Source organism: Phaseolus vulgaris, chromosome 2, assembly GCF_051622355.1.
Source record: "Phaseolus vulgaris cultivar YP4 chromosome 2, ASM5162235v1, whole genome shotgun sequence".
Taxonomy (NCBI): Eukaryota; Viridiplantae; Streptophyta; class Magnoliopsida; order Fabales; family Fabaceae; genus Phaseolus; species Phaseolus vulgaris.
Genome location: NC_143499.1, coordinates 25,511,039 through 25,533,449, shown reverse-complemented (window position 1 = coordinate 25,533,449; position 22,411 = coordinate 25,511,039). Strand labels below are relative to the sequence as shown.

Below are 22,411 nucleotides of genomic sequence, written 5' to 3'. Positions count from 1 at the left end.
TTTAAAAAGTATAAATATAATAATTTTTTAAAAATTTAAATTTATTGAATAAATATTTTTATATCTATAAGAATAAGATAAATTTTTTTAAACCAGTCAAAAAATTATCTTTCTGTTTCAAAAAATTAAAATATACTTATTTATATAAATATTTATTATCAATTTATATAATTTAAAATTATATAATATATCAATAGCTTATCTATAATACGTAAATATTTATTATCAATTTATATAATTTATAATTATATAATATATCAAATCTATGTTACATCTGAAACTTCGGAAGATTTTGCAATTCGACAAGATTTTGCAATTCGACACACCGTGTGTGCAATAATTATTTGGTGAGTTGTCTTATTTAATTAAATACAAAAGGCAAGTGGAGAAAAAGTTTTGCTTATGTTTAACAATACGTCAATTTTAAGTATAAAAATGAAAAAAATAACATACAGATAATATATATTATTTCATCAAAATTTACAAACCCCGATCTCATTCCTTTCCAATCAAAATTAGAAACTACAAGAGAATCTATACTTTATCACTTAAAAATCAAATCAAATTAAGATTAAAAAAAAGGAAAAGTCTGAAGAAATTTTTCTTCATTTTTTTTTCAGAGGAAGAAAAGTTAACTAAGTGGAAGGGCTGACCAACATACAGATCACGAAAAACCAAAGAGAAAAGGTTGTCTTCAAAGAGGGGATGGAATTGGATTGCATGCATATATGGTGATTTAGACGAGAGAACCACTATCTGAGAAATCAACATGTGTAGAATGTGTGGTACTGTTCATGGGTGTGTACTCTGTTGTTGTGGTTTGTGTGAGCTCACTTGCAAGGCTTGATAGGTCCATGGCTGGCCACACAAAAGCTGGCTTGAAAGGGGGAACATGAGGCACAGGCACTGAACCAGATATGATCTGCACAATTGTTTGCATCTTTGGTCTCTCACTGGCAATGGGGTGAGAACATGCTAGTCCTAATTTCAGAGCCCTCTCTGCCTCTTCAGCCACACAGTCATTCCCAAGTCTTGGATCCACTGCATCAAGTATCCTTTGCTCACGATGCAGGAACCATATCCAATCCACCAAGCACTCATACCCCTCATTCTTGGTCCATGGTCTTTGACCACACACCACCTCAAGGACCACTGCTCCAAACCCATAAACATCCGATTCCCTTGTGGCCCTCCCCGTGTGGAAGCACTCAGGTGCAATGTACCCCATGGTGCCATGCACTCCTTCCAACTCTGCATAAGATGTTTTATCATTCTCCAATGCACGAGCCAGACCGAAGTCACCTAAACGAGCATTGAAGTCTGAGTCCAGCATGATGTTGCTGGCCTTAAGGTCTCTGTGGACCACTTTCTGATCATACTCGTTGTGCAGGTAGTTCAATGCAGAAGCCACCCCTGCTATGATCTTGTACCTTAAAGGCCAACTTAGTGGGCTAGTGCTTCTCCCTTCCTCACAGAAAATGTGGTTGTCCAAACTTCCATTGGGCATGTAATCGTACACTAACAGCAACACCCCATTTCTGTGACACCACCCTGCATTAATTTAGAGTCAGATGCTTGTACAGAACATTATAAAATTATAATTACATTAGTTGGCAATGCTTGTAAGAAAAGGTAAACTATTTGGGTATGTTTATGGTTCTGTTGATGAATATTTATCTTACTATAAAAGGATTTAGGCCGGCTGGGTGGTTCATTTTTTATGACTTCAATTTCCAATTAGAAGATAGTAAATTTCAGTTGACCGCGTAATGAGATTAGGTTTGTTACACAAGAAAGGCACTTTTGGGTAGGGTGAAGGAACTTTCAACGAATCATCATTTTCAATGGGACCAAAGGACAGAGAAAGAACATCACTCAACTCAGCAGTTAATGTTGACCAGAGACAGAAGGTATAAAATTGAGGTCACTTTCGAAATGAAAGGAATCCAGAGGAAGCATGACCAGAACCATATTCCGTACTTTGGATGAAAACTCTACAACAAAAATAGCCTTCAGTGGAGGACACTTTTGAAGTATTGATCTTCGGCTTTGTGCAACCACGTTGAATACGTGAATGCACAAAGATGGAGGAGTTATGTTAGGACACCAGCAACTGTCACCACAGCTGGTCAACGTTGTCAGCGAAGACTCATCCGACAGAATGTTAGCAATAATTGCTTCGCTCCTACCATGATGATCTGGACAGAACCAGTGTCGGATCTAGATCCTAAATCCTAATAACTGGAATTTATGTTCATGGAAGTGATAACTAAATCAAATCTTAAGAAAATGACTATAATAAGGAGAAATGAATTAAAGTAACTGACCGAGTAAGCGAACAAGGTTTTTGTGACGAAGGCGATTGATGATGGTGAGTTCAGCCAAGAAATCATCCGTGCTTTTCATCTTATCTCTGGAGAACATTTTAACGGCTACTTCCAACTTCTCCTTCGGAAGTGTTCCTCTAAAAACGACGCCGTATCCACCTTGTCCGAGCTTATGCTTCTCATCGAAATTATTAGTGGCTTTCTTCAATTCTTGAAACCTGAACTCTCTGGGAGTTCCAGGTAAACTCTTGAGAGTTCCCAAAATCTGAGTCTCACTTTCTCTCTGCTTTCTCTTCAACCAATAAACCCACCCTACAACACCCGCTGCAAGAAGAACCACCAGAGGCACTCCAACACCCAATCCAATCTTCAACGCATTTCCGACACCCTTTTTCTTGGGAAAAACTTCAATGGAAATGTTCCACCTCAGCACGCAGTTTAGTTCAACGTTGTCACCGGTCGAAGCAGAGAACCCAAAATAAGAAACCCTGTTCACCACTTGTTTCAGATCAAGACTTGAACTCAAAACCGGCTTAGCTGGTTTTGCCACTATGGGCGCGTCCTTATCAGCCTGCTCCGCGATGTACACGTCGATCACCTTCCGGTCGCCGTGATACTCCACCCACAGCACGTGGAGGCGCGTGACGTTGGGCGCGATCTCGAACCCCAAGGGAGTGAGAGACACAGTGACGTTGGACCTCACGCCGTTAATGTCCAGGCCGATGTGGTTGTCGTCGGGGTCGAAGTCCTGCTTCACGGTGTCAAGTTCGACGGCGACGATTTGGTTGGTGCGGTTGCCGTCGGTGGAGGCGTTGGTGAGGCCGAGAAACTCGCCGTGGCTGTTGAGAGGAGGGGTGGAGGGAGAAGGCGCGATGAAGAAGGCCATGCCCTCGCCGGGAGTTTCGTTTTTGGGACGGTACACGTTTATCAGAAAGGAAGTGTTGAAGGAGACGAGTTTTCCGTCGAGGCTATCTTGGTCGTCCCAGAGAGTGAAGGGGGTGTTGAAGAAGACTCTGCCGGATCGGTTAGCCAGGGAGACGTTGCCGGTGCTGTCTGGTGTTACTTGGAGCGCTTCCAGGTTGATGGCGGCGCTGGGCAGCACCGCGAACGTGTTGAAGTAGGATTGGTTGAAGGGACCAAAAACGTGGGCTTGTGTCTTGAGAATTTGGGCTTGGGAAGTCGGCGCCGGGAACAGGAAAAGGATGGTGGTGATGACGGCGATGGCGGCGGAGTAAGCTGCCATGTTGTTGCATTGGAGGGGAATCATTAAGGATGTGTTTGTTTGTGGTGATTTTGTTTAAGTTTTGGAATTTTTCTCTGATGGAGGAAAATGAGGCTGCAAGTGTGACGTTGTGTTTAGATTTTGTTTTCCATGAACTTTCTCTCTGCCACTGCGTGTTTTCGTTTCTACGCTCAACATTATTAAATTCATAATCACCTTCCTATATACCTTTTTTATTTTGGAAAATGTTCACAAATCACACTCGTTGTGTTGTAAATATTTAAACAAAATTCATTAGCAAATCAATTAGCTGAGAAATTAATTAAGTATTTAGATATTATATTTGAAAGATTTAATGAACACAATATAAACTAATGCCACCCTGTGCTTCTTTTTCTTTTGAAGAAAAAATGCTTTATTTATAAAAGATGATTTAATATATTATATTTTGCATTGCACGTGGCCTTTCTACTTTCACCATGTGCCCTAACCTAATGCAGTTCGCAATTAGCGATAAGCTTTTACAATTAATTTCATTTTTCTTATTGCTTTTGGTGCAACTTGCCCATAATTTAATATTTAATGGACCCTTCACACTTTAATACGTCTACTTATATGAATCTAATCTTTTACTTTTTCAAAAAAACTACATTTTTTTAACAATATCACTTTGCCTATTCGCGTTTTTATTTTAAAACAAATTCCACCATTTAAGGAATTTTAAACAAAAAATTTAAATATGTGAAATAGTTAAAAAAAAGTATTTGTTGTATATAAGTATAATAAGGTGTTGGATTCTATTTTCAATCTCATACTTTTAACATTATTTTCTTGGATTAATTATCTCATTGTCCAATGTGATGCTACGTCATTAACAAATTTAAAAGCTATATTTAGTGCTAATTAAATTTTACACTATATACATTTTTAAATAAAAATAAACTGTGTACTATAATATAATTCACTTAAAGTGTATTAAGAAAAAAAAATTAAAAAAAAATGTACCTGTTCTTATAATTCGGGTTAAGACGAAGGTGTTTGATATAGCCAACATTATATTCTTTTTTTGTACAATACAACAGTTTTGGAAAATGATTACTAAGTCTCGAAATATTTTATGTGCTAGCTTTTGCCTTTTCCTTGTATAGTTCAGTAGTTACAAGAGAAAATAATTTAAGTACTAGTATAAATATTAGTATTAATTTTAAATACTCATCATATTATAAGTTTACTATAATATTACATTCAATATTGTGTTGACTAGTCTGCGTTGTTGACTACTGATAATGTTGGTGTCACGTAAGCGGGTCCCACGAGCAGCATGAACCAGTGTCTCGCAAAGCACGTGCGCCAAAGAGCCAAGAGTGGTCAGACATCGGTCATCAGGATGAACCGACGTGCCACTAGACAGTGTGGAGAGATCGGACATCGGGAACCCAAACAGTAGAGCTGGGCCACGAGAGGTGGATCCCAGATCACACGTCAGTTATCAGTAAGGGAGAAGCCTAGATCACGAGGGTCCATGCGTGTAGAGTGGATGACGCGTTTAGGCGTAACACAAGTACAGATCCACTGGAAAGATATGACCTATGAAAGTCGCATTCCAAGGACGAGCTGCATGCATGACACGTGAACAGCTAGCGCACTCCCAGAGGCGGGTGACCCCAGAGATCAGGTGCACGAGGAGGCACCCAGGTGGTCACCCTATCAGAGGTTGCACTCTAGTTAGGGACCCCACGTGCTAGGTTATCCTAAGAGTAAGGTAACAACAATGTTGGGCCCGCCCCATCAGAAAGGCCCATTTCGGGTAAAGAGGAAACCCTAGTTTCAGTTTATAAATAGTAAGGCAACAAACTTGACAAGGTACGCTATTCATTTTGCGCCGCTTAAACTCATACAGTGACAGTTACACAGTTTCGGTGTTTCCTAGCCCTAGTACTGACTTGAGCGTCGGAGTGCAAACGGCCGCTAGGGCGCCCCTTGTCTTTGTGTTTTCAGGCATTCATCACAGGAACGGCACGTGCTGACACAAAGATTCGGGACGAAAGAGCGACGTAGGCGCACGAAGGCGTTTCGAGTCAACTGGCAAGAACATTTGGCGCCCACAGTGGGGCACAATACAAAACATTGTCCCACCAGCAAGAACCAAGAAGATCCAGAAGATGAGAGGTACTAGGCAAGGACCTGTTGCATCGAACGGGGGTGAGGGCCTCACCCTGAAACAGGTTATGGAGGCAATGCGAGCCCTTCAGGAAGAGATGGTCGCGTCAAGAGCGAATCAAGAACGCATCCAAGCTGACTTGGTAGCATCGCAAGCTACGAGCGGAGAACTGTGTTGTTCGAACGAGGAACTGCGCAGGGATCTGCAAACCCGCGCAGGTGAGTGTGAGGGTGCAGATCAGGGGCATGTGACCCCACCCAAAGCATTCCCAACACCGTTCTCACAAGAGATCGTAGGGCCCAAGGTGACCTGCACTAGGATGGAAGACCTAGAGGCCCACCTTACGACATTCCATACACAGATGATGCTGGTTGGGGGCTCTGATGTGGTGCGATGCAAGCTGTTCATGAGCACTTTGCCAGGAACAGTGATGAACTGGTTTATCAGCCTCCCTGATGGCCATGTAATTTCGTTCCCGCAACTCACGAAGCTGTTCAGGGCACAATACATCGCGAATCGAGCTCCCCCGTCAGTCTCTTATGACCTCTTTGATGTAAGACAATATCAAGGAGAGTCCTTGAAGGAGTTCCTCCACCGCTTTGGAGCGCAAGTGGTAAGGTTGAACCTTACAGACGAAAAGATAATGGTGCACGCTCTCAGGAAGGGCATCGCACCAAGACCCTTCAGTGAGTCACTCATCCGAAACCATCCTAAGACCTTCGCCGAGATAAAGCGTCGCGCGATGGCTCATATTGTAGCGGAGGAAGAAGTTAGTGAAAAGCGCACATGCGTGGTTCCCACGTGGCCGCGCGCGACAGGTCGTCCTCAAACCCTAAGGGTGCACGAGGCAACAACAAAGATGAAGATCCCTGTGAAGCAGCAATCCTATCAACCAAGAAAGCCTAGTGCCAAGGGTCGCGGGAGAGAGAACGTGCCGCCAAGGCACAACTTCGTGGTAGAATTGAAAGACCTCATCGCTATCCCAAATGTAGCTGAGAGGTTGAAGGTACCTCCCAAGACCGACAAGAGGCTCGGGCCCAACAAGAACGCCTGGTGCGAGTTCCACCAAGCATTCGACCATCCCATACGCAATTGCTTGGCGCTGGGACACCAGCTAGACGAGTTGGTGAAGAACGGTCTCCTAAGGGATTACCTGCAAGAAAAACAGGGGACTGAGGACATGGCAGTAACAGGGGGTGGCCCGGGGCATGAAGTCCCCGTACATGGTGAGGTCCACACCATTGTAGGAGGGTTCTCGGGAGGAGGCTGCACTGCTTCTCAGTGGAGGAGATACGCACGAACGGTGATGTCGGTAGAAGCGCAGAGGACTGACGACGCCTTCGACGTCGACCTGGTCTTTACCAAGGCCGACCTTGAAGACGTTGTCCCCCATGACAATGACCCAATGCGGTAACCGCAGGGAGGAAGGTGCATCGGATGTTAGTAGATCAGGGAAGCTCGGCAGACGTAATGTTTTGGACGACCTTCAACAAACTGCAACTATCCCCCGACATGCTAAGGCCCTATGGCGGCTGTCTCTACGGTTTGGCAGGAGATCAGGTAGAGGTGCGCAGATACTTAGAGTTGAGGACTACCTTCACGGATGGTGCCGCGTCACGTATAAAGAGCATCAGGTACCTTGTCGTCAATGCCTCCTCTACTTATAACATGTTGTTGGGTAGACCAACACTGAATAGGTTAGGGGCAGTGCCATCGACAAGACACATGAAGATGAAGCTACCGGACTTGACAAGAAGGGTGATTACCATCAAGTCAGATCAGAAGGAGGCCAAACGATGCTACGAGAACAACCTCAAAACAAAGAGAGGGGTATCTATGGTCGCCAGCGGACCACCATACACCGAGGAGATTCCTCTGCCCAAGGTCAGTCGCGCCAATCCCAACAGGACCATGGCAGAAATCGCCCACAGAACCAAATCTGACTCGTTTGGCAACCCTGGGGAAAGAGAGATTGGAGAAAAGAACTCCGACCTAAGCAACGTCCTCGGCCAAACGGCACAAAACCCGGTCGAAAGGATAGTAGAATCAAGAACCGGGGTACCCAGTGATGATCGACTAGGCGATTGGTTCAGCCCTCTGACAGAAACGGGGTCAGTTTCAAAGTCTTATACCCAGGGGAAGCAGAGTATGCCAAGGGTCTGGAGAGAAACACTAGGTACCAAGGAAGGCATCCCTGCTAGTTTCATGTTTGGTCTCTCCCGTGTGGACCGATTCTACTATCCTTTCGACCGGGTTTATCATGTTTAGTACTGACTTGAGCATCGGAGTGCAAACGGCCGCTAGGGCGCCCTTGTCTTTGTGTTTTCAGGCATTCATCACAGGAACGACACGTGCTGACTCAAAGATTCGGGACGAAAGAGCGACGTAGGCGCACAAAGGCGTTTCAAGTCAACCGATAGGAACAAATATATAAAAATAATAGTTTTTTTTAAAAAAAAAAAAGTAAACTATAGTTACAGTCATAAATTTTGATAAACCTCCATTTTTCTTTTTACTTTTGTGTCTGTAAATACTTTTATACAACTAAGTTTGATAAAGAAAATTTGAATAAAACATCATTTCACATCTCTAAAGATTAAAAAGAATCTATTTTTTATCTCATTTTTTTAAGTTTTAAATAAAACATTTTCCCATAATTTAAGGGAAAAAAATATTTTTTATTTACTTATGACAGTAGGTGAAACTATAGGGAGTATCAAAATACAAGAAATAAGTTTTTGAAATTGAAGAAGATAGTTATTGATAGAAGAAGGCCAAGTCTAGGCCTCACAACTAGAAGATCAGACCTAAAAATAGGTCTATAGCAAAGAAGATTCAGGAAGATTGAGACTCTGCTACGAATGACAGAGAAATATTTCTCTACATGTTCAAAGATGCCAAGAATCTAGTGTAAATTTGTAGAGTAGAATTTAAATTTTTGTCAAGTAGAGAATAGGAATTTTTCTTGTATTTTTCTAAATGTAATTAGGTTGAATTTAGGCATCTAAAAACAAACCTAGGATAAATTAGGGTTTCTAAAAACTCCCAATTTACCCATGGCCGGACCTTTAGACCTAATTTGAGTCACATGAACCACACCATGTCACACCCCCCTTGTGAGCTCAAAATAAGCGCCTAATTCAAACCTTTTCCATTTGAATTTCCCACCTATTTTGTAATGCATGACCAACCTCTAATCCTATAAATAAAGATGTTTGGCTCATGTTTTTGTAAGGTTAATGAATGAGTGAAATTGTTGCCAAAGTTGCTAGCTTTTCTCACTCATTTGTCTTCCCTCTCTAGGATAGACACTTTAATCTTCTTCTTCACCTAGCTCAAGTGATATGGCCCAACCAATCACTCTCCCTACCTATCATGCGCCTTCAAGGAATCTATAGCTCCATGAGAGCCATCCTTGCACGTTTCCTCCATTGAAGCTTCCACAAATCATCCAAAAATTAAAGAAATCAATTCGGTCAGGAAGGCGCATTTCCATCATTTGGTATCTACAACCAAGGTTCTTCAAGAGATAAGTGTCTTCTCTTATTTTTTATTTTTTTTTTGTTCTTAATTCCGTGTTGTTCATCATATTTCCTTAATTGTCTTGTTATTTCTGTTTTTAATTTTGGTTTATGTTGCTGTTTTAAAATTCTGTTTGATTCAATTTGTTCAATTGTTCTTTAACAATCCGTGTTGCAAATTTTATAGGATTCTATGTGTTGTTCTGTTTTTGCTTTATTTTAGTCTTATTGATGTTTTTAATCGGTTCAATCTGTTTGGTTTGAGTCATTTTAAATTTTTGAATTCATTTTAGTTTTGTCAAGTCATGTTTATCCTACAATGTCATCAATTCCAATTGGTGCTTATTGTTTTTTATTTGGTTGCTTGATTTTAATTTGAGTGCAATTTTATATTTCTGAATTTGAGTTTTGGTGTATTTTTTTTTTCAGATTTGAGTTCTTGCTTGTGTGCTAGTTCCATACAAGTTCATTTACATCAATTACATTGTGTCTTTGAAGTTTTCAATTTTGTTTTTAATTCTAGTGTAGGTTTCCTCTGTTTTAATAATTTTGTGTTGGTTGAAAAACATTTATGAAAATTAATTCCATTGGTGAAAAATTCCGAGATTCTGTATTTGAACAACTTGAGGTGTTAAATTTTTTTGAAAAAAAGAAGTATAGAAAAATTCAAAATACAAAAAAAAAATGATAAATGAAAAACGAACAGAGTGCAAAATTTTGACTCTGAAAAAAAAGTGAAGCGATAGTGATTTGAAAAAAAAAATTACAATTAATTGGTGCATTGTTTTGGTAAATTTCCAACGCCTAATTTGAGCTAAGACATTGAGGTTTCTGTAGTTTAAATTTCACATTCAAATTTGAAGTATTTGGCTCAGCATAAATTTTGAAACTGACGCAAATTTTACCAAAAATTCTAGTAGTGTTGTTTTTGGTTTTTTTCATCCAATTTTAGTACCATTCTCTAGGTTTGAATTTGAGTACTACCTTTTCTTGTGTACCTTAATTTTTTGCTTGTCAATTTTATTGAATACTCTTTCAAGTCTTGTCATATATCAATTCATTTTGTTATGGTCCTATTTTTTAAATTGAGTTTTGTTGCTTTAAACTTGTTTGACCTCTTTTTGGTGGAAGCAACTTAAAAAGTGCCTTGGTGAGTAGTGGAGCTGAAATTTTTGGTGAGAGCTATATCACTAAAAAGGTGCAGATTTGAACATTCAAAGTTGAATATCCTAAGGAGGTATAACAAGGGCCAATAACAAGCTAGCATAAATATATATATACACACACACACAAAGGAGCTACAAAGTAAAGGAGTGCATAAAACAAGTTTTAAAATTATGTGCCTAAAAAATTGTTGACCTAATTTTTCATTGTATTTCTTTGAGTTGTAATTTGCAAGACTTTGTTTCATTAGTGGATTAATTTCGTCTTAGACGGTGAGTGTGTCTTCAAGCTTCCAAGTGCCAAGAAGCCTCACCTTAGGAATTCGCCTAGTTTTAAAGCTTTCTATGAGCTGTGTTATCACCCCCAGCAACTTGATCTTGCTCAACTTGGTTCAACGACTTACCAAGCTTGAACGTTCTGCCCCCGATCTGCCTCTCCACAATATCCCCTGCTGGCTCGGGTCGCCTCTCTCGAGCGCTTTCTGCGCGGGCGTCCCCGTCTCTGCTAGGTGGGCGCTCGATAACCATGAACACCCCACTCTTGGTCTTGAGGTTGTTCTCGTAGCACCTCTTAGCCTCTTGCTGGTCCGACTTGATGGTTATCACCTTCCTGCTCAAGTCCGGCAACTTCATCTTCATGTGGCGTGTTGACGCTACCGCCCTTAGCCTATTCAAAGCTGGTCTCCCCAACAAAATATTATAGGCTAAGGAAGCACTAACCACCAAGTACCTTATGTTCTCCGTGTGGGATGCAAAGCCATCCGTAAAGGTGGTCCTTAGCTCCAAATGCCCCCGCACCTCCACCTGGTCTCCTGCGAAGCCATACAAGCACCCAGTGTAAGGCCTCAACTGATCGAGAGACAAATGCAGCTTATTAAAGGTGGACCAAAACATCACATCCGTCGAGCTGCCCTGGTCTACTAGCACTCGGTGCACCTTCCTTCCCGCGGTTACAGCAGAAATCACCACAGGATCATTGTCATGAGGAACGACGTCTCGAAGATCGGCCTTCGTGAATGTAAGGTCGACATCGAGCACGCCATCCACCGCTTGCGCCTCTACTGACATCACCGATCGTGCATACCTCTTGCGCTGAGAAGCAGTGCACCCTCCACCTGAGAAACCCCCTGAGATGGTGTGGATCTCTCCATGTATGGGCATCTCGTGCCCTTGGTCCTCACGTGACGCTGCTGAGGTCTCAATCCTTTGTTGCTCCACCAGGTAGTCATTTAGGAACCCACTCTTCACCAGTTCGTCCAACTGGTGTCCCAACACCAAGTAGTTGCGTATGGGATGACCAAACGCTTGGTGAAACTCGCACCAAGCCTCCTTGTGGGGCCCAACTTCTTGTTAGTCTTGGGCGGCATCTTCAACCTCTATGCTATGTTGGGCACAACTATCAAATCCTTCAGTTCTACCACAAAATTATGCCTCAAAGGCTTATTCTCCCTTGTGCGCCCCCTAGTCTGAGGCTTCCTAGGCTCGTAGAGTTTCTTCTTCGTGGGGGCCCTCTTCTCTGTTGTGGCCTCATGCACTCTCACGGGCTGTGCACGCACCGACGCTTGTGGGCGCGTGGGAACAATACACGCGCGCTTCTCATTCATATCCCCTTCTGCTGCAATGTGAGCCACCACTCGACACCTTATCTCAGCGAAGGTTTTAGGGCGACTCCTGATGAGTGATTCACTGAAAGGCCCCGAACAAATCCCCTTTCTGAACGCGTGAACCATCATCGTTTCATCCTTGGTGTTAAGCTTCACCACCTTTGCCCCAAAACGGTTAACAAACTCCTTCAACGACTCACCCCGATACTGTCTTACGTCAAAAAGATCGTAAGAGTTGGGTGGGGGAGCGCGATTCGCAATATACTGCTCCCTGAACAACTTCGACAACCGTGCGAACGACGTCACGTGGCCATCAGGGAGGTTGATGAACCAATCCATCGCCGTCTCTACCAGCGTGCTCATGAACAACTTACACCTTACTACATTAGAACCACCAACCAGAATCATCTGCGTGTGGAAAGTTGTGAGATGAGCCTCTGGATCCTCCATCCCTGTGAACGTGGCTTTCGGTCCCACGAACGTAGCTGGTATCACAACATCCATAATCGTCTGTGAGAAAGGCATGGGAAACTCCCTGGGAGAAGTAGCACATTCTTGTTCCTCTGTTTCACGATCCCCTGCCTGGTTTCGCAAATCACGCCTCAACTCTTCACTGGTTCGGTGTAGCTCTTCGTTTCTTGCTTGTGACGCGACCAGATCAATCTAGATGCGTTCTTGATCAGCTCTTAACGCTGCCATCGCTTCTTGAAGGCCCTGCATCATCTCCATAACTTGTTGCAGGGTTAGACCTTCGCCCCCAATTGGCACAACAGATCCTTGCCTCGTATTCCTCATCTTGATCGATTCTTGATGAGTCTTGATGAATCTTTCTCAGTTCTTGCGGTTGGGACAATCGTTTTAGATCGTGCCCCACGGTGGACGCCAAATGTTCCCGCCGGTTAACCCAAACATCTTCGTGCACTCACCACAACCTTCGAGTCCAAAACTCCCTTCGCTCTCACGGTGCTTTCCTCCAAGTGAATTACCTGAAAAACAAGAGACAAAGGACGCCATTGCGGATGTTTGCACTCTGACGCTCAAGTCAAACTCCGAGCAATGAAACACCAAAAAATTCTAAACTCTGAGAGCTTTGTGTAACTGTGTGTGTTTTCACATTAGAATTGCGTACCTCATTATGTTGGTTGTTACCCTTTATATACTCTTTAGTGTTTCTGCTCCCTTCGCTAACTATGACTTGGGCTTACTGTAGGTGCATCTTAACGTCACTATCACCCACTCTTAGGGCCATTTAGTGTTCAAGACCCCCTCACTGGAGTGCAACCTCCACGGGATGACCACTTGGGTGTCAACTCATGCACCCAATCTCTGGGTCATCCGCTCTGGGAGTGCCCTAACTTATTCACGTGCCATGCATGCAGATCACCCCCGGGACGTGGCCCTTACCAGACGTCTCTTTCCCAGGGGCTCTTTGATTGTGGTGCGCCCTACCGCCTCATCCACCTCCCATGCAGGACCCTCTGTGACCTTGACTTCTACCTTGCTGAGTGCTGAAATGTGGCTTGGAAGTCATCTTTTTCGACTCATTGTTTACTGTTTGAGTTACCGAGGTCCGAGGTCTCCACACCCCGCGCTTTGATGTCGCCCCCTCCTCGGCTACCCTCACCCGCAAGCTTCCCGAGACACTGGTCCGTCCTCTCAGCCTCCCAGTGGACCCATCCTTCGGAGTCACACCATGATTTTGATCAACGCCCAAGTCCGATGACTGATTGGTACAATTATATAATTTAAATATTTATCTTCAATTAATATAATAGTCATATAATATTATCTTCAATACTTACTTACGTAATATTAAATTAAATGATACATGATAGTTATTATTTTCAAAAGAGATGATAGTAAAATAATATTAAATGTTATATAATAGTTACATTAAGAGATAATATTTTCAAAATGAAAGTTGTATAATAGTTAGTTTAAAAATATTGAATATATTATTAACTATTTATATTTTTATCTCTCACTTAATTTTCAATTAGTTTAGTGAAAAAGGCTTTGAGGAATTTTAGACCATATTAGGCTGAATAAGATAATGCATTATTATCAAATTATGTCTTTTTATGGTACACATGTGAAGTGAGGAAAGGAAGAAACTCTTCTTTCATTCAGAACACCATTCGCAGATGGTCCCACATAGATAGTTTTTTAAGACAAATTAGAGTCTCTTTCCTATAAAATGATATGGTACTAGCTAATTATGTAACCTAAAGAGAGGTAATTATCAAAATGGTTAAGTGGTTACTAGATTGAATAATTGAATTATATTATATTTTCTTACCATCTAATCTAATGGATTAACTATTGAGCTACTTTCACATGCATAAGTGACTGTTGTGAGAGTAATTATAAATATATAAATTAATAAGATAATTTGTGTAAAAGAAAAAATTAATATAAATAAAATATTTTGAAAGTTTTTATTTTTTACAACTACTTGATAAATAACTATAATACAAATATTTAAATTAAAATGAAAAATGAAAAATATTAAAAAAATTTGAAGTTAAAACATAACTCGGATATCCCTTTGTCATATCTACAATTTTACATAAAATATTTCGTAATATTAAGTAAAATTTAACTCACTTGATTATATAATTTAAGACTGCATTTTCACATCAAAATATTATGTAATCTTAAATAAGCATAATTAAAGGTATATTTTTAAGAAAATATTTGTATTATATTAAATAAACAAGGATGATTTTTTTTAATTATTTATTTTATTATGAAAAATTATTTTAACAATTTTTATCCTTTAAAAATTGTTTTTATCTTTGTTTTGCCAACACATCTTATTGTTTACAAGATATGATAATGTACTTTTAGTTGGATGAAAAGATAACATTAACTCAAACTTTTAATATTTAAGTAATAAAAATAATAACTATTTTTATTCACAAAAAGAGAACATAGATTTTATTGGTTGTAACTTTAAATTTTACGTATTTACTTTATTTTAAAAGAATAACTTGTTTCAAAAGATATAACAAAAAATACTTTTTAACTAACATTGAAGTGACTCTATTATATCTATATCTATCTATTATATCTATATCTATATATCTTGAATATGAAAGAACAAATAATTAGTTTGACAGGCCAAAAAGTTAAAAAAGAATGACCAGTAAAGCATGAGCCATGCCCTTGATTTATTTCCTCTGCATTACCATTTCTAACTTGTCCCCAATATCTCTTCCTCTGCAGTTCAAACCCTAATTTGGTTGTTTGTCTTTGAACTTTGAAGATCCTGGTTCTCGTCTGTCTTCGTTCCGAGGTTGAACATTTACAAGAGAACACCTTGCTCAATCACCTTCCCAAGGTTCGTCTTTCTGCTTCCCTCTATCTCCCTTCGTCTGTAATTGCTCCAATCTTTGTTTTGTTGTAATATTTTGATCAGTATTGGATTTTGAATTTCAGCTTTGGGAAAAGAGATTTTGAATTTGTCTTAATCTAATTTTTTTTTTCACACTGGGTAGTTGTACTTTCAGAAGATTTTGAATAAGGGGCAATTTTTGTTAAAAGCAAAAAGTCAGGTCATGAAGAAACAACGAGTGAACATGCATTTGTGCTTTGTTTCACCCAATTCATTGAACTTAATGCTTGAATTTATCATCTTTTTCATCAATATAGAAGTTCAATTGAGAGACATTTGATTGGAAAAACCAATAATTTTTTTTAGAACTGAGTTTTTGTTTTGATGTAGAATTGATTTTTTAGTATTTACATTGTTGATAATCAATTTCACCTTAAATCATTCTCTTAATTCTTATTATTCTCCATGACTTATAGTTTTTTATTTTTTATTTTTATTCTGCAGTGATTATTAGTGAGAAATGCAAGATCCAAGGATTCCTTTGTCAGAAGAGATCATGAATAATAAACCAAGGAAGAAGAAAAATTTAATCCAGAATACTTTATTTCACTTGAAAGGGAATGGTGTCAAGGAAGATGGACAGACATCTCTAAAATCTACACAGAAGGGTTCCAAGAGACCATTGATGACTGAAGTTTCTCCAACTTTTCAGAGACAAGAAGGTTCTAATTCAGATTCATTGCCTGACTCCTCTGCAGGTGGAAATGAGTATCGCACATTGAGGCGGAAGTATTTACTACTTGAGGATGAGAGCTTTGCATTAGGGGAAGAGTTAAGAGAGGTTGAAGATGAAGTAAAATCTCTTGAAGATGAAAAGATTGCTTTGCTGGATCAGCTTGTTGTGATGGAAGGTCTTGTTGATCCATCTATCCAGTCTTAGATGTATGCTATGTTGCTGTGTGATGCTAAGAAAAAAGTGTTGGCTCCTTTTGTCTAGTTCTAGAGTTTCTATGGATGAATACCATATTATAAAGTTTGTCTAAATCGCATTAGAATACTTTAATAATTTTATCTTTTAATCTTAGTAAATTGTTTATGTATGTCTGGTTCACTGTATATACGGGATTGTTTATATATTTCTGGATCACTCTATATAGTGGCATGAAAATCCTGTGATTTCTTATGAATTATGATATTCTCTTAAATTTTCTTTGAAAAATAAATGTCTAAATAGACTAATAAACAAATATACTGTCAAAAGTAAGGGTGACTTCAACATATCTAACAGGAGAAAGACATGCACTACCATGTCAGTGAATATGTACTTTCTATCACATTATTATTATTATTATTTTATTTTTAATGAGTTAAATTTTAATATTTATTATAATTTTAATTTTATATGTTTTTTAAATAAAATGGTTTATGTTTTTACATCTTTTTGTTTTCCTTCACTTCACATTGGAAGAGTACAACCTTGTAAATGTGTTAACTTGCCTTTAAAATAATAGTTTAATTTTAATTATGTAATAAGTATTTAATTATTCACTTATATCTTCTTATTTAGAAATAAAATATAAAAACAAAGATCATACTTTCTTAACATCCTCTTTCAGTGGGATAAATCAGTGCAATAAAAGAAGAGCACCAAACTTTTGCGTGGTAAGTGCTCTTAATCTCGTAGTAATGAGAAATGATAACTTGACAAATAATGATAATGAATCTGAGAGTATGATCAGGGCATTAAGATATCATCTATTCAATTCTGTGTTTTTATTGTCGGCTGCTTCAAGCATATACCTACAAGAAAAGTTTAGAAGTGATAATTTTGATTGCATTTGCATTTGACTAAGATTGGTAGTGACTGTAAAGCTCCTAAGCTTATATACATAATTACAAGCACTGTTATCTAACCAACCCAAGACTTGCTGGTGCAACCCTGACAACTAAAGGACTCGTGACCTGTGATATTCTGTTTTTCCATGACAAGAACCCAAATGCATAGCCTTTTGAGGGGGCAGCCACTTTAAAAGTTACATTGAACTTGATTTTCTGTCCTACCCTTGTGAAAACTAATCGATTTGGCACAACAGTAACATTAACTCCGGCAGGAGACAACACTACAGATCTATATATACTTCTTGCTTTTCCAACATTAGTCACAACTCGGGTTACTGAAAAAATGTCTTCTAGATTGGGGACTGCAATAGATGGATAATTGAGGTCCGATGGTGTTTTGAATGCCCTATCACATGTGCTGTTGTCTCTTGTGACAAGGCGTAGTGATCTCTCATCATAACCAAGTGAACATAGGAACGCAACGAAATCATTTGGATGTGAATCATAGACAAGACCTGGATCCAAAACTTTGGTAGGATTCACAAAGCCTGAACCATAATCAAATGCATTAGCCCTTCTTTTGTCAGGATCCGCTCTAATGGGTTGGTGGCGCTTATCCAGAACTGTTGCTGCATAATGAACTGAAATATTAGTTTGGAGTGGTTATGCTCAGTATCTATATTTAGCCATTAAGTGAAATAACATTTAATGTAATAAGAAGTTTTCTTTTAATGTTTGTTAAGAAAAATCTCACAAACTGCATTTGGTAATATATTGGTAAGGCATGTGTGGAAATTCTTTGTGAAAAAAGAAGTCACATTTGAATGTGGAAGCTTATAACTACAAGATTTTGTAAAAGTGACAAGAAAACACAAGACAGATGTGAAAACCAGATAATACTCATGTAATACCAGTTGTCATGATCGCAGATTTTATAGCAGAAGGAGACCATGTAGGATGCACAGCTTTGACCAAAGTTGCAATTCCAGTTACATGAGGACAAGACATAGAAGTTCCTGATAAAATATTGAACTTTATTCCAGCTGCGGCTGGAGACCATGCTGCCAGGATGTTTAATCCAGGAGCTGTAACATCCGGCTACAATACAACAAGAAATCATTCAGAGTTAAGTTAAAATTAAAAAGTCATTTAATGAATCAAGTGACAAATATATCGAGCAATAGTAAATTGAATCGAACATCTTTCATAAGTAAATTTATGTTTTCTAAATGATGTCTGATTTAACTTTTCCTAACCTTAAAAGTACTGAACTTGGTTTTAACTCAAGAAAAAGATTGATTCATTTTACGTCTATTTCCTCTGCTATATGTGCTTGTGGAAAAATACGTCCAAATAAAACCAATATCACCTTCAAAATTTCTGGGGTTAATGCATTTGGGCCTTTAGAAGAAAATGCTGCTACACGGGGCGCGGGCTGAATTCCTAGTACTGTCTTTGCTCTGGAAATCCTTGACAAAGGCATGCTGTTCACCATAATATGATGCTGAGTTAGAGAATGGAAGAATAGCAGCAGAACATAAAAATGGTGTATTCTATTTCTATCAAATATAAAACTACAAACCGTGTGTTATTGATATAAGATAGAATCCGTTCTCCAGTTTTCGTTCCAACAACAGCTGAAGGTATTACAAATGAGGTGGCAACACCTTGATTTGCCTCATCAATGAGTATCATCCCAACAGCACCTGCCTCTTTCACAATCCTACTCTTTTCCAACTTTGACTCCGATGAATACTCTGCATGTCGACACACAAGAACCTTCCCTGTGGCCTTGGTCTTGTTTAAAGAACTATCTACACAGTAACTGCAGAAATGCAGAAAAGAGGACAACATTAACTTAAAACCATCCTTTACGTTGACATTAGGCTTCTTCTCACTTTTGAGTACCTTGTGCTTCACCTGGATTGATAAGGAGTAAAGTATCCGGCAAAGGCTTGAGATGCATCCATCAATCTTGTTGAGGCATTCATTCCCAAGAGACTGAGACTCTCACCCTGATTCCATAATAGAGAACTAAATAGAGTCCACCAAGTGAACAAAATATACACCAAAACACAAAGTGATTAAGCTTTACCGTGATGTTAACACTATTTCCTAGTGTGATATCAGAGGTAAAATCCCTATCTGTTGAGCTAGCACCAACTGTGATGATCCATGGTGCAAGGTTCGTTGCAGAACCAGGATTTCCTTCATTCCCGACTGATGCTACGACCAACACTCCATGTCTTGCAGCATGGAATGACCCCACAGATACGGCATCACTGAAATAGTCACCTTGGGGGGATTCAGGACCCAGAGACAAAGATATGATGTGCACACCATCTCGTATGGCATCATCAAAGGCAGCTAACAAGTCCACATCATAGCAACCTGAGTTCCAACACACTTTGTACACTGCAATCCTAGCCATAGGGGCACCTCCCCTTGCTCCTCCTCTTGCTAGCCCCTTGTAACTGATGTTTGTCACGTAGCGACCTGCTGCTGTGGAAGCTGTGTGGCTACCATGACCTGAGCTATCTCTGGCAGATCTGAAAGAGATTTTTCCATCAGACCCTTCTTCTGCTTCATGTCCACTCATATAGTATCTTGCTCCTATCACTTTCCTGTACCATAAATGATTAACCAATGAAGATGACACAGCTGGGAACTAACGCCTATGAAGTCAAACTTAAAAAAGCATGAGGACATGATTCAACCAGAAACCTGTTGCATGATGAAGCATTGAATGCTTCTCCTAATTGACAATGACCCTTCCATCCCTGGGGCACTGGCTGCATGTCGGTGTCTCTAAAGCTCGGGGATTCAGGCCAAATTCCTGTTGAATTGGGGCTAATGATTATGAATAAAATACACTATTAACAAAACAAATTCCAAGAATTATTGAGTAAACAATTTTTCAGTGCAATATTTTCATTTTTAAGTAATTTTAGTTTGCATAAGCAGTGATACAGGAAATGAATAAAGCATGTTCAGGATCAATTTTAACTATTCAGAGATGGTTTATTTAATTAAAGGAGTTTTCATAAGCAAGAATGTGACTACCACAATGATGCCATGTGAAATCCAATATTTTCAATCATACTTTCCAATAGCTGCTATTCCTAAATGTAGTGGGATAAAGATACACAGTTTCTGCAACTAGAGAAATAAAATAAAGTTTGCAAGTCCTTATGAAGCGGCTAATAAATGTCTTCACGGGACTTTGAAGAAAAGGTGCATGTTGTACGTATGGGTGAAGAGATTGCTATGAAAGTTATCATAAAGGCTTCAGCTTACTGTAAGAGTACGGCTGCTCACCCGTATCGATGAAACCAATGATGACATTCTCTTGGTTTTTGGTGGAGTACCCATGAATCTCCATTGATTCGTTGTTCAGAAGTCCCATGAAGTCCCATGAATGAGTTGTGTGCAGCTTTCTTTTAGTGTTGGGAAAAACAGATACCACTCCCGGCATCTCTGATGAAATTTCAACACACAAAAATTACAATATTCTATAAATATTAAAGTTGAAGGAGTGAATGAGCATTGTTTTATTTGTTTATCTGCAAAGAAAAGGAGAAAAAAATTGGGGGGGATTTTACTGACTTGAAATTTGGTGAGCCTGTTCATTAGTCAACTTGGCTGCGAAACCTCTGAAACCATGTCTATAGCTATAAACATGGGAAGCCCTGGCTTGTTCAACACTGTTAAATATATTCCAACAAGGAAAAAAAGAAAAACCGCATATAAGAAATATGGAAAAAGGGTTGAATTTTCCAAAAGAAAGATGACATTAATTCTGAGCTCTGACCTTCCTCTGTGAACAGCTGCAAGCATTTGATGATTCTGCTTCAGAATATCATCTGGGTCTTCTCCAGTTTTGCTTCCCATGTACACCACATAAACCTGACAGTGCCAGCGAATCTAGATTCCATAATTTGTTCTCACCACACTCTAAACCAAAATCCTTGAAATAAGCCATACCTTGGCAGAGAAGCAGAAGCTAGATTTTGCAACAAACACTGCAAGAAACAGATAAAAAAAGGTACTACTGCTTCTAGTATAACTGGAAGAAGACATTGTTAAGTCCCAACCTCTGGCTAAAAGTACTATATGATTACCATATAGTGACAGGCAAAAAGATGAAATGAAAAGGCAAACGGACACAGATAAAATGGATAACTAGTTCAGAGTTATTAAGATTAAAAATATGTATATATCAGAAAAGAAAACCCAGATGGAGTTCGAGGAGAGGTAGAAATAGAATCATTGCTGCAGTTGTATCATTGGTGTCTGTTACGTAATCTAGGTGTGTGTCATGTCATGTAACTAGAATGAGACTATTTAAATATAACAGCAAAATGAAACGAGGAAGGAAATGACAACGTGGAGTGATAGTGGATACAAAGTTCTCAGTAGATGATGATGACAGATAGAGAAAAAGGTACAATGTTGCTTTTGGTACATGCCAAAGCAACCGCAAATCTCCCATATTTCTGTGAGGCTGTTAAAAGCAATGTAATATTACCCTCAACCTTAGTCTATGGAGCCATTCACTCATACACAAATATAATATTAAAACAAAAAACCTTAGTTAATGAAAGCAATGTGTCTTGGTCTGATTGGCTCAACACCAAGCATGTTGTAACCACCCTTATGTTTTCTTTTCACAATTCATTCATGATTTTCAGCAGAAAAGGAGATTTATCCAATATATGGTTGGCTGCTCTTAATTTCTGGGTTGCTGTTGCTGTTGCTGATTGCTGTGACTTCAATCAATAAATTTGGCTAAGGTTAGTGTGTATGCTTAATCCAAGATCATCTGAATTGTTGACTTCTCCATTACATACTGTTAAAATAAAAACGTCTGATAAATGTTAAATTGTATTACAATTTTTTTGTCCATTTTAGATTCATTTTGATATTTCTATTTGTTTTTTCGTGATTTTAATTCTTATATTTAAAAAAAATCACAATTTTGGTTCAATTATTAATTTTTGTATTAAATACTTTGGAAATGTTTTATCATCCTGTCTTGGCAAGTCTGAGTATGACTTTTTTTTCTTTTAAGGGTAGTTTTAGTTTCCATTAAACAAAGTGTCTGTAATATTTAACTATCATGTTCATGTCTATGAAAGAGTATTATTTATTAGGTGGTGTCATCAACTCGTTAATATTTTTGGGTGTTGGGGTTGGTGTTTGACTTTTGATTAGAAGATATTTTAGGTTAAAAATAA

General features: G+C 39.1%; 3 protein-coding genes across 4 annotated transcripts; 1 reads left to right on the top strand and 2 right to left on the bottom strand.

Moving 5' to 3' along the window:
- Positions 1–436: 436 nt before the first annotated feature.
- On the bottom strand, positions 437–3,799 carry LOC137811067 (putative L-type lectin-domain containing receptor kinase S.5). Its single transcript, XM_068612647.2, has 2 exons — positions 2,328–3,799; positions 437–1,551 (listed from the first exon to the last, which is right to left on the bottom strand). Exons 1-2 carry the CDS (start codon positions 3,592–3,594, stop codon positions 737–739), a joined length of 2,082 nt encoding a protein of 693 aa, XP_068468748.1. The 5' UTR covers positions 3,595–3,799; the 3' UTR covers positions 437–736.
- An 11,401-nt stretch (positions 3,800–15,200) lies between these two features.
- LOC137811066 (uncharacterized) lies at positions 15,201–16,522 on the top strand. Its single transcript, XM_090298429.1, has 2 exons — positions 15,201–15,341; positions 15,840–16,522. The coding sequence occupies exon 2, from the start codon at positions 15,856–15,858 to the stop codon at positions 16,273–16,275; it is 420 nt and encodes a 139-aa protein (XP_090154555.1). The 5' UTR covers positions 15,201–15,341; positions 15,840–15,855; the 3' UTR covers positions 16,276–16,522.
- Positions 16,523–17,067: 545 nt separating this feature from the next.
- On the bottom strand, positions 17,068–22,006 carry LOC137811065 (subtilisin-like serine-protease S). 2 transcript variants are annotated; one of them, XR_016518557.1, is made up of 11 exons: positions 21,159–22,006; positions 20,986–21,080; positions 20,781–20,878; positions 20,493–20,651; positions 19,899–20,010; positions 19,270–19,798; positions 19,083–19,189; positions 18,757–18,999; positions 18,544–18,658; positions 18,086–18,272; positions 17,068–17,803 (listed from the first exon to the last, which is right to left on the bottom strand). XR_016518557.1 is itself a non-coding variant. In XM_068612646.2 (11 exons), the coding sequence occupies exons 1-11, from the start codon at positions 21,252–21,254 to the stop codon at positions 17,241–17,243; spliced, it is 2,292 nt and encodes a 763-aa protein (XP_068468747.1). In that variant the 5' UTR covers positions 21,255–22,003; the 3' UTR covers positions 17,068–17,240. The 2 variants fall into 2 exon arrangements, 1 of the variants encoding a protein (XP_068468747.1); XM_068612646.2 differs by having other exon boundaries at positions 19,095–19,189; positions 21,159–22,003.
- Positions 22,007–22,411: the final 405 nt, after the last annotated feature.